The sequence below is a fragment of the Phoenix dactylifera genome, chromosome 8, assembly GCF_051530095.1.
Source record: "Phoenix dactylifera cultivar Ajwa chromosome 8, Ajwa_hap1_PhDact_Kaust_v1.1, whole genome shotgun sequence".
Taxonomy (NCBI): Eukaryota; Viridiplantae; Streptophyta; class Magnoliopsida; order Arecales; family Arecaceae; genus Phoenix; species Phoenix dactylifera.
Window position 1 is genome coordinate 7,040,549 of NC_143197.1, and position 18,225 is coordinate 7,058,773.

General features: G+C 38.6%; 2 protein-coding genes across 9 annotated transcripts; one reads left to right on the top strand and one right to left on the bottom strand.

Moving 5' to 3' along the window:
* Positions 1-928: 928 nt before the first annotated feature.
* LOC103717603 (uncharacterized) lies at positions 929-1,609 on the bottom strand. The gene has a single exon (XM_008806059.4). It carries the CDS (start codon positions 1,607-1,609, stop codon positions 929-931), a length of 681 nt encoding a protein of 226 aa, XP_008804281.4.
* Positions 1,610-5,572: 3,963 nt separating this feature from the next.
* On the top strand, positions 5,573-14,953 carry LACS1 (AMP-dependent synthetase and ligase family protein). 8 transcript variants are annotated; one of them, XM_039124382.2, is made up of 20 exons: positions 5,573-5,898; positions 6,548-6,708; positions 7,241-7,304; positions 7,404-7,493; positions 7,609-7,665; positions 7,818-7,866; positions 8,075-8,151; positions 8,265-8,304; positions 8,405-8,499; positions 9,100-9,267; positions 9,444-9,554; positions 9,689-9,776; positions 9,879-9,945; positions 10,022-10,097; positions 10,301-10,418; positions 12,263-12,508; positions 12,580-12,719; positions 12,802-12,984; positions 14,405-14,524; positions 14,688-14,953. In XM_039124382.2, the coding sequence occupies exons 2-20, from the start codon at positions 6,560-6,562 to the stop codon at positions 14,733-14,735; spliced, it is 1,986 nt and encodes a 661-aa protein (XP_038980310.1). In that variant the 5' UTR covers positions 5,573-5,898; positions 6,548-6,559; the 3' UTR covers positions 14,736-14,953. The 8 variants fall into 8 exon arrangements, with proteins under 8 accessions (XP_038980310.1, XP_088558746.1, XP_088558750.1 ...); XM_088702620.1 differs by having other exon boundaries at positions 5,594-5,898; positions 7,401-7,493; XM_088702624.1 differs by having other exon boundaries at positions 5,761-5,898; positions 7,401-7,493; positions 12,592-12,719.
* The last annotated feature ends 3,272 nt before the right edge of the window (positions 14,954-18,225 follow it).

Below are 18,225 nucleotides of genomic sequence, written 5' to 3' on the forward strand. Positions count from 1 at the left end.
TACACATCCTCATGCTCCCATCCTTCTTCTTTACAAACAATATCGGAGCACCCCATGGGGAAACACTAGGCCGGATGAAGTTCTTCTCTAGAAGTTCTTGTAGCTGATTTTTCAGTTCTCTCAACTCTGCCGGTGCCATCCGATAAGGAGGCTTGGAGATCAGTCCAACTCCCGGTACAAGGTCAATTTTAAAATCAATCTTCCGATCAGGAGGCAGTCCAGGTAGGTCATCAGGGAAAATATCAAGATATTCTCCCACAATAGGAATATAATCTAGTCTTGTCTCAGTTTGAGTATCTACGACATAGGCTAGATAGGCTTGACACCCTTTTCTTAATGCTTTGCGTGCACACATAGCAGAAATAATATGTAAAGAAGACTTACATTGCATAGGTGCATCACCTTGAAAGAAAAATTTCAGCACTTCTGGTATTCGGAACACTACTCTCTTTCTAAAGCAGTCTATATGAGCATAGTACTTGGACAGCCAATCCATTCCTAAGATGATGTCAAAATCTTGCATGTCTAGCTGTAATAAGTCTGCCTCTAACTCTCTTTCTCCTAACTGAATTATGCAATTCTTGAAGATAATGTCAGCAATTATTATTTTCTGTAGGGGTGTGGCAACATATAATGGCTCCACTAATTTTTCAGGTATGAAGTGTAAAAAGCTAAAGAATTTGGTAGATACAAAAGAATGTGTAGAGCCAGAATCACATAATATAGATGCGTCAACTATGTTGATGGGAATCGTACCTGTCACCACACTATCGCTTGCACTGACATCCTGCTGAGTCAATGCAAAGAACCGAGCAGTCCCCTTCTGCTTCTGATCCCCTGATCCAGTAGGCCTAGGGTCATTCTTCTTCTGCTGACAATCACGTGCAATATGCCCAATCTGACCACAGTTAAAGCAGGCTCCCATCTTTTAAAGGCAAAGTCCACCATGTAGCTTGCCACAGAAATTGCAGGGCCCGAATTTGTTCTTTTTGTTTGCATTTTCCCCGAAATTTCTTGGCCTCGCACTCTGATCCCTAGTTTCCCTGGACCTCTTCAGATCACTTCTTTCTTTCTCTGACCTCTTCAGATCTGCTTCTACTTTCAATGCTCTCTCCAGGACATCTCCATAACTGATAAAGATCAGAACTGACAATTGGGATCGAATCTCATCCCTCAAGCCCTGCTCGAATCTATTAGCCTTGCTCTCTTCAACCTCCATAAACTGGGGACAGAACCGGCCCAGTTCATTGAACTTATTAGCATATTCAAGCACGGTCATATTATCTTTCTGTCTCAAAGATAAGAATTCATTTTCCTTAGTCCTTCTGACCGACTTAGGAAAATATTGTTCATAGAACATTTTTTTGAATTCATCCCAAGTCGGCATATTATCATCATTTCCAATTGCAGCTTTCATGGTTGTCCACCAAAACTTTGCATTTCCTCTCAGCATGGGAATAGCCAACCTAACCTTGACATCTTCAGGAAACTGCAGAGCATCATACATCTCTTCTATTCCCTGAATCCATGTCTCAGCAGCCAACGGATCGGCTCCACCGTCAAACATAGGAGGATTCAGTCTCCGGAACCGTTCATAATAGGAGTCCATAAACTGTGCAGGTCGGACAGCGGCCTACACCTGCTGTTGCATCTGTTGTTGCATGAATTGTTGCATCTACTGTTGCTGTTGAAGGAGCTGAGCCATCACTTGGCATACCCCAGCAAGATCCGTCGGGTGGTTACAGCATTTGGATCTTTTATAATTAGCCAGAACTTCATTCTCGCTATCACTCATCGTCACCTATCAAAATATAGTATTAATCATTATCCATTTCATCACATTATATATATATATATATTATTTATTATTTAAAATATCATTATTGTTCTTACTGTGACTCCAATTATGTGAAAGCTGACTTAGCTACCCATTCCCATGATTAATTTTAAAGTTTTTAAATCATGGTTAAACTTATTGCTTTAATACCACTAAATGTCACATCCCGAATTCGGATCGTGACACGGCCGTGCTATTGCAAAATTAAACATATAATAACACGCAGCCACTTTAAAACTTCAAATCAATTATGAACAATTATATTCTTAAATGTCATCAAATGTTTCATCAGTAAAAGATATTACAAAGCATCTAAAAATGGCAAAATTTAATATTTTATTTTCTTTTCTCCATAACCCAGAAGCATGTCGCGCTCCTTGTTTCTAGCATCTCCTATTCTTCTATAAGAATATAAATAAATTGGTGTGAGCTATAAAGCTCAGTAAGTAAACAAGCATAATCTTATCGGATCAAGCATAGTGTTCGGTATGCTAATGTACTATTTGAAGAAAAAACAGTTGTAATAAAGAAAGCATTTTCTATAATCAAACCAGTCATAAAACTATGCATGTCCATTCATGCAACTTCATAAATACGATTATGCATCATAAAACTTTTACCATTATTCCATACTTTGAAATCCATACTCTTAGATGGTAGTGTAGCTATGGCCGCTCTTAATCTCACGGTAAGACCTTTACCACTGCAGGGTCATCTTTCAGTTACTATTACCCACTAGCGGGGGTTGTAAAGCCAAGTTACTTTTACCCACTGGCTGGGGTCATATGCCTAGTTACTGTTACCCACTGGCAGGGGTCATACATAGCAATCTGAGAGTTCTTTAAAATATATCATGCTTTTCATAAATCTTTTCTCATAGATACTTTGGAAAGTGAATAATGGCATCATGCTGAATAAAATTTATGATTATGCTGAAAACTTTATTTTTTTTTGCTTTCCATGCATCTTTCAACATCATCATAATCATGTGTAAATAATATAATAATCACGATGGATGCTATTTATCCAAAATCATGCAATCATTTGCTAACACATGCTTGATCCTAATTTTGTGAAAACATAAATAATCATATACAATTTCATAATCAAATAGTCACAAGTATTTGATAAAACATAAGATTATATCATGAGTACTTATATTTTTCTCAATTCATATACACAATTCCAATTGCATAAATAATACTTTTTCATCATATAAAACATGATACACGATCCATAATAAGATTAAGACAGGTTACTTACCTTAGTTTGCCCACCAACCTTCAGTTTGAGTGCCAATTCTTCAATTACCTAACAACATCATCAACTTACTTATTAATTGCACGTTCAACTTTATTTAATTATAATCTTTCTTAATTACCCAGTTTACAATCCATCTATAGGACTCAATTTCATTCTTAGGTCTCTAACCTGGTTCAATTTCTGAAGATCCTCATATTGGGTCTGACCTAATGTCTGATTTTGGTCTAAACAATTTCTGGTTCAGGTATGACCCAAGTTTCTGATTCAGGTCTGGGTCAATTGCATATTAGTTCAGATCTGACCCAATTACTAATTCAGGCCTAGGTTAATTATATACTGGTCCAGTAAATTCTAGGTTTAAGATTATTAGGCTTGGACCAGAGCCTAGCTCGGCTTCGGGTTTCTAAAGCCAAATTTATTTGAGGCCCATTTCGGAATCGGGCCCAATTCGGCCCACAACAACCTTTATTTTATTTTTCCTTCTCTTTTCCTTCTTTTCTTTTTTCTTTCTTCTCCTCCCTTCCCGAACCTTCTTTTCCTCCTTTCTTCTCTCCGTCCCGATCTCCTCCTCCTCTTCTCCTCTTCCCCCATGAAGCTAGGAGACTCGATGGAGCGCTCGGGAGGAGGCCGACCCGAAGCCGACGGCGCTGCGGCCAACCGGCAATGCCTGCGGTGGCCGCGGTCGCACCTGCAGCAGCCGCGGCCCGCCTGGCCGCTCTCCTCACGGCCACCTATCGAGGAGCGGCAGAACCGGCCGAAGCCAGTGGTGCCAGCATAGCGTGCGGCCGACGCCTGCGGTCGGCCCGACGGTGTCCACGGTGTCTCGAGCTGAGGTGTTTATGGCCAAAACAGGAAAATCCCCCTTCGGCTCGTCTGCTCCGACCACCTTCGCCCGAGATCAAACCGGTTCCACCCATGGGAACCGGATTTGCACGAGCTGAGGACCCTCCCCATGAATCGAGAGGTAGGTTTGCATCTTTGGATTTTTAAATCTAGGGTTTTAATGGGAGGGGAAGCCACCATTGGGTGAAGGAGGAAGATCCTCGATCAATGTCGGATCACAGCCGATCATTGGTTAGACCTTTCCCCTCCCTCCTCTTCATCTTCTTCTTACCCTTCTTCCTCTGTTAATCATCTCCTAGCTAGATTAGATCTAAGCTAATAGCATGTAAATCATGAATGGAGGAAAGGGTTAAGGGTTTACCTAGCTCCGAGGAGCTGTGAGGCGTTCCGACGAGCTACTGTGTCTGCTCCGGCGGTGCAGTGCGATGACGAGCTGGAGATCCTTCCTCCTCCGGCGCCGCTGCTCCCAATCTGGCTCCTTGCACAGAAGGAAGAAGGGTGAGGAAGGTAGAAGGGTGGTCGATGGAGTCCTCTGTGACTCCACGGGCTTTTATAGCCCTCCATCCAGCTCGAAGGGGTGGGAATCGCGACTGTTAGGCGGTTAAAACCGCCTCAACAGCTGCCGATCTCCATCGCCTTTCCTTCCCAAAACTCTCCAGATGGACCGCCGACTTTGGTTCGAGCCGATCCATCTAGTCTAGGGTTACAGATCTATGCTTGTATGGCCTAACCCTCCATAGAAAATCTTGTCTCAGGAGGCCAATAAGGGCCTCACTCACCACCTCCAACGAGATCTCAAAGGAAGAGTGAAAATGGATACAGATAATATCCATCCAATCTATTTTTATATTTGAATATATCAGCTACAGATAGAAATTTAAGTGTTTGACTAATATCTATATTTGTATCCATATCTGTTAAAGAACAATGAATATAAATATGGATAGACAACTACTCGGTCAGTACCCGAATATCTAATTCTATTTGTACTCGGTCATAATTTTTTTTAAAAATAAATATTTATATTAATATGCTATTAAGTTGGTTTATTATTCACTGGTATCTTTGATTTTGTAGTCATAAAGTTCAATTATTCGACTTATGTCCATATCACGATTTATTTTTTTGGTATCCGATTTTGTATTCATATTCGTTTACAATAAATATGGATATAAATTTTTACATGTGGCTAACATTATTAGAGTATTATTATTATTTTTTATTATTTTTTATTATGTTATTATTATAATAATAATTGAAATATTTATTATTTAATATTAAATAACTCAAAAATATATGTTTGAAGGATCCAAATCAGTAGAATACTTTCAGCTTTCCACGCTACATCCCCACTGGTTAGGGCCAGTCCAATACTTTAGATGACTGAAGTGGTCGCCCAAGGACTCCGCGCAAAAGAAGTCCATGGCAGATGAGGCCTAAAAAAAATAAAAAAATATAAATAAATTAAAAATTTCCTTAGTGAGTCTGCTTTAAATTGGCCCATTGGATGGAAGGCTTCAAAATAGTATGGAAAAAGGCCCGTTCCATGAGTTCGCCGTAGACCCCAATGGCCGCTACTGCCCCTGGTCCCACCAGTGCCGTACTTAATTTGGCTTTTTAATGCCAACCGTCCTGCCCGTTTGTGTGCCTACGGGATAGCTGGCCTCATTGATGGTAGCACTGTGAGTCGCAGTTCGGAGAAAAAATCGAACATTAAATAGACGAAATGGCAGCCCGTCCTATTCTGGAATTATGTTGAAATGATTTGTTCTATCTATGGGCGATTCCTCCAACTGCCTCACCCCCAAGATTAAAGCCGATGTTGACCAAAAAAAAAGAAGAGATTAAAGCCGATGGGACAAGTCTCCCAATGAAGAACAGTTGCATGGGAGTTGCAACTTCTTCACTAGATCAAGGAAGCTTTACGTTCTGAAACTCTCTGTAAGCACCAAGAAGTAAGCTCTCTCTCTCTCTCTCTCTCTCTCTCTCTCTCTGCACTGTTTTTGGAGCTCTTGATGGTTATATTGATGGACGTTATGTGTTTCTTTAGGATGAGCAATGTTTCGGTGTTTTTATTTATAAAAAAATGGGTTTGTTAGTCCTTCCTTTAATGGAGCAAAGTTCTTAACGTTGTTTTGTATACAAAAGATTAAATGTTTCTTGTAGTTTTTTTCACCAAGTGAATGATGAGTTGGGAGCTCCAGTGGTATAAGGTTGATTCAGCGGTCTGAATTTTTTTTTCAAATTATCTTAGCAGCATTTTTCTACATGTAAGAATCATGACAGGCGTCTTAAGTCATATCTCCTAAACAAAAAGCCGTCTTTTACTTAATTAGGTAATAAATAAAGAAAATTGTGGCGCAAAAAGGACAAAAGGCAGAATTTTCAAGCTGGTTTGGGGTTCATTCACTGTTGATTTATTCCATTGTTCCTTGCTATCAGTAATGTTACAGTGAGTCTCATGGCTATTGCTCATTCACTTTCCTGGCCTTTTGTGTGGAGGACATGGTTCATGGTTGTTTATGGAGTTTAAAAAAAAAAATTGTCATCTTTTAGTCCATTTGCTTTCAAAAATCTTTATAGAGTTTTCTGGTGTGCACATAGGTGAGGTAGAGAATGGCGGAGAATCATACTGTTCAAGTGGAGAGTGGAAGGCCTGGCAAAGATGGGATGCCATCCGTCGGTCCAGTATACCGAAGTAAATTGGCCAAGAATGGGTTTCCACCACTCGACCCTGGCATGGCCACCTCATGGGATGTGTTTAGGTAACGAGAAAAGCATCATACTTAATGGTTGTTGTTCTTGTAATATTTTACAAACATGCAAGCATCATCTTTATTGGCAAAAAGTACTGAATCCATCTTTGTCTTCGTTTATCTTAAATAATCTAAATTAGCCGAGCAGTCTTTTCATGTGCTTTAACATTATGTTCTATATGATCTTCTGTTTTATAGGGTGTTGGATTTATGGTCACAGTTGTTCAGTCATGAATTTTCTCTTTTATATTCTTAGGTGGCAGGATTTTTCTTCCCCTTGTAGGAATGTTTTGAATGAACAATAAGTGTACGAGTATATCACAGTTTCAGCGTTACCTAATTCTAAAGATGTTATAAATAGAATGTATATCCGGCCAGTATGTGTTCTGCAGTATTGATATGACTTCAATTTGAGCAGGTTTTGAGACACAATCTCATACTTCTAGTTCGACAGGAAATACACCACAATAAGTTAATTAATTGTTTTCAGGAAATTGAAACTTGTATAGATTCTTGATGTATTAAGCTCTTATTACTGCAGAGTTGCAGCAGAGAAATATCCTGGAAATAGGATGCTCGGATGGCGTGAGTTTACCAGTGGAAAGGTCTGGATATGATTGTCATGCTGTAGATTAAATCATTTTCCTCTAAATTTTGATTCTTTATGGGGTCAAGTGAAGCTGTATGCGTTCGACATCTAGCAGGCAGGGCGTTATCTATGGAAAACTTATAAGCAGATCTATGAAGAAGTACTGCATGTTGGTTCTGCTTTGCGGCAACTGGGGGCTGAACCTGTAAATATGTTACTGATGTTATCCTTTCACTTAAGAATGTTTCAACTCAATTGGTAGCTATTTCTCCTTCAAGTTTTTTATGTAAATATTTATGGTGGAATCTGATCGTTGATAGGGCTCACGGATAGGAATCTATGGAGCAAACTGCCCGCAATGGATGGTGGCCATGGAGGTTTGTGTAAATCTCTGTTCGAGTTATTCTTCTTTTTCAAATCAGAACTTATTCTTCTTCGGTTTTTTAGCTAATACATACTTCAAATCTTTTTTTTTTTTCTTTTTTTTTTCTGCATGCCTTAACCACTTGATAGATTGGACATTGTGCAGGCTTGCAACGGATACAGCTTAATTTGTGTCCCACTCTATGATACTCTAGGTAGGTTGATCAAGATGCTTTGTGTTAAGCTTAAGATTATAACTTGAGAAGATGTTATTTATGTTGTAATTAATCCATTTTTACATTGATGGATGTTCCGCTTTTGTTGCTGCAAAGAAAGAAAAAAAGCATCCAGTTTTCCATAGCATTCTGTTTAAATATTCAACATATTCTATCATAATGCCTCTCAGCCTTTTTATGGCAACAGGGTCAGGGGCTATCAATTACATAATAGAGCATGCTGAAGTTGATGTTGTTTTTGTCCAAGATAAGAACATGAAAGAAGTGAGCATCTAGTACTTTCTTTCCAATATTCTGGTTCCTTTGGCATTGAGCATTATTTTTCGACCATATGGCATGTTCTGTTCTTGAACTCTAAACCAACTCTCGTTTTGCAGATTCTATCTGCCGATTGCAAATCTGCTCAGCGACTGAAATGTGAGAATTAAAATTTCTGAATAGTGATATTGTGTACTCCAGTAACCCAGTTGTTTAAACGTCTTTGGCTGACATCTTGCTGACTTCTATCTGATCACAGCGATTGTTTCATTTGCTTCAACAACAAGGGAACAGATTGATGCTGCCACTAACTCTGGAGTGAAAGTGCATTCCTGGAATGAATTCCTCCAGATGGTTAGTCTCTTGAGATTTTGTCTACACATATTAACTATATCTAGCAATCAAGAAATCATCTTGGTGGCCCTTCTTACTACCAAAACTGAGAGAAAGTTACTGTAAAGCTTCCTAACATCTGCTCGATCATCTTCATCGAAGAAAATTTACATCAAACCAACAATCTTCATCAAAATAATTTCAACGCTCGGATCCCATGACCACTCATAGAGGTTCCCTCACATATTCTGCTTGACTGTCTTCATCATAAAATTCATACTAGACCAGTCATCTCCATCGTGCATTATTTCGTAACACTTAATGCTCGGCCCATAGCAGTTCTTGTAACTTAATATTCCAAGTGTTAATACTTTACCATCCTCTCTCAAAAGTATGTTAATCACCTTCTTTCTCTTATGCACAAGTTTCTTTTTTTGGTTTTTGATTTGAGCATAATAGCGCTTATAAGGGAATGCTTGGCTCATAGAGGTTCTTGTGACTCAATATTCTGTGTGTTAATAATTGACCATCCTATTTCAATAGTATGTCAGTTACCCTGTTTCTCTGATGCGCAAGTTTCTTGTTTTGTTTTTTTGATTTGAGCTCAATAATGTTTACCAGGGAAAAGAATATCCATCAGACCCTTTGCCTCCACAACCTCTTGATATATGCACGATAATGTACACAAGTGGTACCAGTGGAAATCCCAAGGGTGTAATCTTGACTCATGAAAGCCATGCAACATTCGTAAAAGGGGTTGACCTCTACATGGAACAATTTGATGACAAGGTAAATGTCCTGGCTTTCTTCTTTTGAAACTGAATATGTTTGATTCTGTGCTGTGAATCACATGAAATCATCTAATGTACAGTAGTTTTTGCATTGTTCATTATGGTTTGCTTTCTCTCAAAAGTATATATGGTTTACTATATAATTGTGAGATTTACATTTGATGTGATTGTTAGATGACAGTGGACGACGTATATCTATCTTTCCTTCCACTTGCTCACATTCTTGACCGCGTGATTGAAGAATATTTTTTCCACAAGGGGGCCTCTGTGGGATACTTTCAAGGGGTATGGCAATTTTCTTTGGTTACTAGTTTTGTTAGTCCTTTTCCCCTTAGTTGCTTCTTGTTTTAAAATCAAATTCTTCTAATAGAGCCTATATTTCTATTGAAAATCTTGCTAATGTTTTTGAATTATATAAGAATATTCTTGCTTTGAGAGATGATCTCATGGAACTGAAGCCAACATTCTTTGCTGGCGTCCCTCGAGTTTTTGAAAGAATACATGAAGGTACTGAAATATTATCCTATAAGTTGGCTGTAACTGTCCATTTCTGTCTTTCACAATATTGATTTCAATTTTTTTTAACTTAGTTGAATAATTGGGCTTTAGGTGTATTGAAGGCAGTAGCAGAACTCAGACCTCTGAGAAGGATGATTTTTAATATTCTGTACAACCAGTATGTTGGTCTATCACTTCTAAATTTTTATTGGAATATTTAAAAAGCAATCTGTTTATTCTTTGTCACATGTCAGCAAATTATCATGGATGAGAGCAGGATATTCACATAAGACAGCTTCCCCATTGGCAGATATGTTGGCATTTCATAAGGTCTTGCTTTCTCCACTTCTATAATTAAAAAAATAAAATGTATAAAAAAACTCTGTCGTACTTGTATGAAAGTATATCTCCTTTAAAAAAAATGGGGGCGGGTAACAATCCATCTTGAAAGCTGATTCTTTAAGATGTTTGCTTGTGAAGATCCTTGCTATTGATTGTTTTAGCGCATCTGATTTATTGTGTTGTCTATTTAGGTCAAAGCCAGGCTTGGAGGTCGAATTCGCCTTATAATATCTGGAGGTGCTCCACTAAGTAATGAAATTGAGGAATTCTTGAGAGTCACTAGCTGTGCTTATTGTGTTCAAGGCTATGGTAAAGTATAAAAGGCATCTTTCAGAATTCTTCTGTGAGACCAAATTAACTAAATATTCATTGAATTTATCACTGTTCACTATGGTTGAATTTATATTGTTTTCCTCTCTAATATTGAAAGATATTTAAGTTATGATAGCAAAGGCTCGTGAGAAGATTATGAATTCTGTTTTGTCTTGTTCGATGCTTGGTATTTATCTCAGAATGATGATTCTCAGCTAGAACAGAAGAAATAATTTAAATGAGTTAAGCCTTGGAATCACCCCATGGTACACTGGTTATGAGAAATCTGGAGTTAATTGCAAGCTAGATAAATTTTGTAAAATATGTCTAGAAGCATGAGGGACATTTCTTTCCCTTCCTTTCCCTCCTCCTCCTCTATTTGATTTAAGCGGCTCTCAAGAAAGTACGAGTATTACCATACCTTTTACCAATTCAACGAACATAAACACTCCTCAGCTTAACCTTTAGAAAAAAAAAGGAAAGAAAAAATTGGTTATCTTCCTATTTCTCCATTAGTATTAAGAAGCAAATTCTTTAGACAAAGATTAATGATGACGCATATTTCAGCTGTTTCAACGTCCAAAGAGAAAAATAAAGCAAGTACAATAGGGAAGATTATTTTGCACTGGAATGTCAAATAGCTTCTTTGTGTGGAGAGATGATAAAATCTAGACTTCTAGTTGTTTAACATTGCCTCAAAGGAGAACAGAAGTCTTCTTGGTTTTCTGCTATATTTCTTCACTTTTGTTCAAAATGACACCACCCTACGGTGGCAGAAGGCACTGTGCAAATTTGAGTATGAATAGATTCTGTATGCTGATTTTTTTTGAGATATTAATTATGCATGCTGATCTTGTTTAATAAGAGATAACAGAAAGATATCTTCGCTGATCATAATGAAACTTTCATGCCCTGGGAGAAATAACATCCATGATGCTTTTTTAACTTTTAAGCTTATTTCCGGGAACATTAGGCCAGTTTAAACTGCTCACATATTGTGCGTTATATGAGACGAAGATGAATGCTCCATTTCAAAAGATAACTATCATCAACAAACTTTCTGGAGGGCTACCTGGGTTGATGGGGGAGAGTTCCAAGAGTGCTGTCATTTTGGTGTCAAGAGGCACTGTTAGACTGGTGAAATGTCTTCATTCATTGATTTCCTAGATAGGAGAATTATTTTATTAACTTTTTAGAGTTTAGAGAATCATTTTATTATCATTCTAACCAAGATCGTCTCGGTACCGGACTCCATACCGATGCCACACTAGCGCAGTGTCGGTACGGTATGGTACGGAGTTTTTTTTTTGACGTACGGAGTGTCCGTACGCCATCTGTACCGGATATCGGTACCGAACTGGTACGGTACGGTAAATTCCGTACTGTCCGATTCGAGCCGGTACGGTATACCATGATTCTAACATTTTCAAAGTTTCATGAATTGGTAATTAGAAGGGCGTATCACAACGTGTCTGAACAGTGATAATTCATCTTTGCTCCTTCCAGCCCATTGTGATTGCTGCTTCAATTCCTAAGTGGTTCCAATAATGGCTCATTACTTCAATTAAATGTTGCTTCAGATCTGTAGGATTACCAAAATGGGTATCATTTTTCATCCAGCTGTGATCTCAAGCCTTCTGAAATTAGGCAGTAAAGTTGCAATGCTCAAACTTGATAAATATTATTCATCGAGAAATTTGATTTCTCTATAAATGACAAGAATGATTTAATCCTAGATGCTGCAGAGGCTTTCCCTTTTCTCCCTTTTCAGCAAAAAAAAAAAAAAGTATAAAATTAGGAGCACGGAACCATCTAATATTAATTTACTTACATTCCTTCAGGGATGACAGAGACATGTGGTCTAAGCTCAATTGGATTTCCTGATGATCTTTCTTTGGTCGGAACCGTTGGTGTTGCCTCCACATACTCTGAGTTGCGCCTAGAAGAAGTACCTGAGATGGGTTATGATCCGCTAGCTGTTCCTTCGCGTGGTGAAATATGCATTAGAGGGAAGACTGTCTTTGCAGGATACTACAAAAATCATGAGTTGACAAAAGAAGTGATGATAGATGGCTGGTTTCATACAGGTGAACTATGTTACTTCATACAAGACATTAAAAAGAAATGCAAATGTTTGAACTTGTGCTGATACTTTTAGGTGATATTGGAGAGATGAGCCCTGATGGAGTTTTAAAGATTATAGACAGAAAGAAAAACATTTTCAAGCTCTCTCAGGGGGAATATGTTGCAGTTGAATACTTGGAGAAAGTATACAGTTTCACTCCTATTGTCGAAGATGTAAGTCTTTTTCTCCTGTTTTCATTATACTTGGAGGGGTTTTTCTCAGGCTCGTTCTGTATAAATGCGGTTCCCTGTTCAGATTTGGGTCTACGGGGACAGCTTCCAATCAATGCTGGTAGCAGTAGTCGCACCGCATGAAGATAATACCAGAAGGTGGGCAGAGTTAAATGGCCGCAAGGGTTCCTTCACTGAGCTGTGCGCGCTTGAGGAACTAAAGAAGTATATTCTCCAGCAGCTGAGGGCAGTTGCTGAAAAGAATAAGGTAAGCTACTTTCTTCTAATAAAAGTCATTCTTTAGTTAGCAACTGCATGCGATTACTCTGCTTCTTCCCGTGAAAATTCAACAATCTCGGTCTTCTATTTTTGCAAAGTATTAGGATTGATGTTTTCTTTCAATTTATGATTGATTGTAGTCTAGTTGGTTAGGATACTGGGCTCTTATCCAAGAGACCCAGGAATGCTGGCAATGGAATTCTTTTGTGGCTCAACTTAGTGTTTCACCAAGTGTTTGGTACAAACTACAAAGTACTGTGTACCAAGTGTTCTTGCATCATTTCTTAGGAAACAACTGGTGGCAATCTTGACCATTATTTTCAAAAAAAGAGAAGGAAATATTGTCCTCTAAATTTGAATATGCCACTTTCATTTAAGTCATCATATTTGAAGATTGACCAACTTTATTTGATGTACTTTTAGCCTTTGTTTGAAATGCTCTCAAAATGATTGATGAAACCATCTACAAAGATAGCTGATGATCCGTTCCATACTTTTCCATAGAAATGGTTGTGTTTACCTGTGAAAATTTGCAAATTTTCAAATTAGACTAACAGCATCTGCAATTTTTTCTGCCATTCTTAGCTCAGCGGTGTTTTTTGCCCTTTTTAATCTTATCAATTACAAAGTAGAGAAATGTAGAACTTTTATGAATGAAATCAATCTCAGTCTAACCCATATCACTTCAAAATAACACTACAAACTTGGACATTCTCTACTCCTCTGAAACAACTTGGTGAATTAGAGTTTTTAGACCTATAATGTACAATGATTACTTAGAGCTCGTTTGGTTCGCGGGAAAAGAAGAGGGGAAAGTGTGGTCAACGGGAAAGTATAGAGATGCCTCTTGTTTGGTTGGAGTTTTTAAAGGAGAGAGACGAAAAAATTGTATTCTCATGGGAATATGATTCTCATATTTCATGGAAAAGTCTTTTCCATAAGAAACATGGGAAAGTTACTTCCTGTATCGAAACATTTTTATTTTTTTCCAAAAAGGCCCTTCAGCTACCTTATTTGATCTAAAGTATTCAAGACCTAATTTTTTATTAAGAAGATAATAGGAATTACACATAACTTTTTCAGGAAAATGAACGGTCAACCAAACATAAGCCCTCTAAAAATCTGTCATTTTTCCATGGTCAACCACACACACTCCCACCCACCCACCCAAGCAAACAAAAAGAAAAAGCACAGCTGCTGTTATTAATTAAGCTAATTTGTTATGGGCTTTCAATTTTTGACTACAGGAAAAGAGTACGCCTCTCTGATATTTTTCATAGTTGATCCTAAAATTAAAAAAAAAAGATGAGGAAATCAGACTATAGTTTGATTTAGGTGTTCTTTTTAAGTTTTATGGATGAGAATATGTTTCATGTAATGAACTCGACGCATTACCTGTTTACAAGCAGCTGAGAGGCTTTGAGTATATTAAAGGGATTGTGGTGGATCCTCTACCCTTCGACATTGAAAGAGATCTGGTGACTCCTACAATGAAGAAGAAAAGAGGCCAGCTGCTCAAATACTATCAGGTAAACAAGATAGAGCAAACAAATGGCAACTTCCATTTTTCGCTCTGCTTGAATGACTACAAGGCCTATCTTATGTAGATGAAACATGTGTGTACTACTTTTTCTTTCTCATTTCTTGCGACCGTCGATCCCTCATTTTGTGATTTATGCTTTTCATTTGCAGTCGGACATTGAGAAGCTTTACAGAACTCTAACAGAAGGGAGGAAATAAGGCTTGGTATGTGTTCGTGCAACCTATAGTCGTCATATATCAGTTGAATGGCAAAAAGAGTGCACTTAATTAGATCATCTGATATCCAGTAGAAGGTCTAGAGAGGATAATAATGCATTTGGCTTTCCTACTTTATAAGGAGAATTGTTATCCAAATAACTGTCTTCATGTGTTAAAATAACATTATAAATATGACTTACATCTATTTCAGTACCAAACTTAGCTTCATAAAAATCATTATTAAGGGAAAAAGAAGGGGAGCAACCTACGCATGCTCATCAAATAAAGCGTTATCAGAATACCATGAATGAAGTCTCTCCTTTTAGATCAGACTGTAGTTGTACAGAGCGGGGAACAACACTGAAAGAGAGAAACAGGTAGAACATGAAAAAACTATTCTGAAGAATGATGGAAGCTGGAATGGATTTGGGTAAATAACTGCAGTTGAGAAGATGCAATTGTTGAGGTTTCAACTACCACAATTGTTGAGGTTTAAAGGCTTGTTTAAGGTTAGTTCATACAGGAAAACTTCCTCTTCTGGCTTGCACTGGTCCACCGCTCTAGCTTTTCCCAGCTACCATCGTCCATTCGTCCTTGTTCAGTGCGCTTTGCCGGCTAACCTCTACTGCTCGAGATTTGCTTCCTCATACTCTCATTTTGCCGCTTCTCTCTCTTCTTCTTCCTCCTCCTGCTTCCTTAGCTTGGTTTTATCGCTGGCTCAGCTTCCTCTTCTCCAGCCATGCAACTTCGTTCTACCCCTTCCCATGCCCAGCTTTGCTGATCTACAACCTTCAACACTGGTTCTTGTTTAGGGAACCTTAGCCTATCCCCAGTGTATCCTAATACCTACCAATACCTGTCCACCATTTTGCCGATCTGGAGCTCCTCCATATCGTAAAATATAAACATCCATCAAATAGTTTATAGTTCTACTACCTTTCAAAACCATTGCACTACTCTTTGATAGGACCAACAATCGTTAAAAATTTGTTGGTTGGCAACACCAGCCAAACTGTGGCAGAAAAATTGCTTCTAGTGGATAAAATTCTTCTCGACCGGAGACATTGAGTTTGAGATCTTTTATTCACATAAAGTGTAGGATTGCTTGCCGGTCTTCCACATTGCAACCTCTTGCCAAAGACTTTCTCTCTCTTTGGTTATATCATGCATCAAAAGCTCAAACACTGCTGCGCCTGTGTAGAACAACGTGAAATCCTTAGCCTATCACAAACTTCAAGTAAGAGGCTTTTCTTTTTGGTCCCATCACGTAACAAAAGCTCCAACAATTCTGCACCTCGTAGAATCTTTAGCCTATCACAAAACTTTAAGTAGGAGGGTTTTCAACTTAAATTTTTAAGTCCGTGACCTTGGTTACTGCAACACTTTGCAACTGTGACAGATCGTGGATCAAGTTATGCCAGTAGCAACAGCGGTAAAGCGAAGAAAAATGCCTAAGGAATTACCTGAAATTGCTGGCAGATCACAAACTTCCCATCAGTATATTCTCATCTCAAAAGTTCATCGCTCTCAGTGATACATTAGCAAATAATCTGCCATCTATATTCCTATAGTCTTCATGCTTACCCAAAATATTGTGAGGCTCAATAGTCTCTCATTGAAAAGACTCGTTTCAGAGCTTGGGCATATGAGTCGGGTGTCTTCAAATCCTGCAGACGCGTTCTGGCAGGGAAGCCCCGTGTTTCCCCCTCATGTGGCTCCCACGTGAGCACTGGGTGCCACATGTGCCCCGCACAGGCGCCTTTAGAGCCTGGTTATATGAGGCCAGTGTCTCCTACTTTAATATCTGACAGGGGAGCCCCATGTTCTCCCCTCATATGGCCCCCACGTGGGCAGTAAGTGCCTCACGTACCCCGCGCAGGCGAAGGCATGACAAATATAATTCATTGTCTGAATTTTCCTAGAATAACACAACTTCATAAAAACGCCACGTAGCAAAACATTCCCCGTGGCAATGTTTGGAGAAATGCCTTCACTTAACATCTTGAGAAGGTTTACTGGAGCATCCTGTAGTCTCTGTTGACAGCACACACCAGAAATTAGAGCAGTGTATTCCATCACATCACTGCAACAATTTTCTGTAGCCATTCCACCTAAAAGTTGAGCAGCAACCCCATCTTTACCTTCCTTATTGCAAGCATGAATAATGGAATTAAAAGTGATTGAATCAGGTTGACACCCCTGAACTATCTTCTTTCCTTGAAGTAGTAAAGCTTTCTTGATACTATCCACCCAGCAGAGACCATGTATCATAAGTGTTGTTAAGCCACCAAATTCAACTCAGTCTCACTTTCCAACACCTCATTTCACTAATGGTGTGCATGAACTGTCCTCCTTTGCAATTTGGTTGACAACCATGCCTTCTCATCTCATCTAATGTCTCATGGCCCAGCCTAGACTTCCACTGTCACAAAGACGTTTTATTATTGCGTCAAATGAGACTGTATTTGGAGGGCAATTTTCATACAGCGTATTTCAAATAAGACGATGAGCATGATCAAACATGGACTTCCTGCAAAAAGCATCCAGCATGCTGGTATACACAACAACATTAGGTTTGCAACCACTGGTCATCATCTTGTTCCAGACAGCAATTTCCAGGCCTCCAACTTCTGAGAAACCATCAATAAGACTACTATAGGTATTGACATTTGGAGGACAGCCATTTTTTTCCATCCCACAGAGACATCTAGTGCTATCTTTAGATCTCCATTAAAGCAAAGACCATGGACAAGAATATTAAATGCAATGACATTGGGCATACATCTCTCTTGAATCATCCAGTTCCACACATCAGGAGCTTCAAGCACTCTCTGCCTTCTTCAGAAAACCTTTTTTTATCAATGATGCAGAAAGAGGATATTAGGACCATCACAAAAGCATGGTGATTATCACAGCACATAGTACAATTCCTGTGGTGCCAAGCATGGATGAGCCAAAGGAGATGTTGGAAGAAATTGAGTGAAAGACTTAAAGAAAAATATATATTCACCCTTTTCCTTGTACATCTATGCTACAATGATGCAAATTATTTCAAATTTTCATCCATAATCCCCAAGCCTTCCTCCATGCTGAAACACCACAATCAGTCTACGCATTATCACTTTTTTAACACATGCAACCCAATAGTTTAGCCCTTTGTTAAAGAGAAAAACCAAAAATTTAGAGAACCAGCTACAGCTACAAGTATGAAAGCATTTATTAGATAAATCCCTATCTCACATGATTGTAGTCATTCTTGCATCCTCTCATATCAGCGCCCCTAGAAGTGAAGATAGAGGAACAAGGCTAGCAACCATTAAGTAATCATAATATGCTACCCTGCATGCATCCATGGATACTCAAAGCTTCCAAAATACACACATCAGATGATTGAAAAATAACCAAAATATCAAATGGAAAGAGAAATGAAAGATTCTCAGAAGAAAACACCATACAGAGTTTCTAGGATGACTGTCTGCAGAAAGCAGCT

What these genes read in the sequence shown, in the direction of transcription:
- LOC103717603 (XM_008806059.4), bottom strand. Translation starts at nt 1,609, where the DNA reads ATGGACTCCTATTATGAACGGTTCCGGAGACTGAATCCTCCTATGTTT.
- LACS1 (XM_088702620.1), top strand. Translation starts at nt 6,560, where the DNA reads ATGGCGGAGAATCATACTGTTCAAGTGGAGAGTGGAAGGCCTGGCAAA. An exon ending in CAGTTGCTGAAAAGAATAAG is followed by an intron (nt 12,985 to 14,404) that starts GTAAGCTACTTT and finishes GTTTACAAGCAG; the next exon opens with CTGAGAGGCTTTGAGTATAT. An exon ending in AGCTGCTCAAATACTATCAG is followed by an intron (nt 14,525 to 14,687) that starts GTAAACAAGATA and finishes TTTCATTTGCAG; the next exon opens with TCGGACATTGAGAAGCTTTA.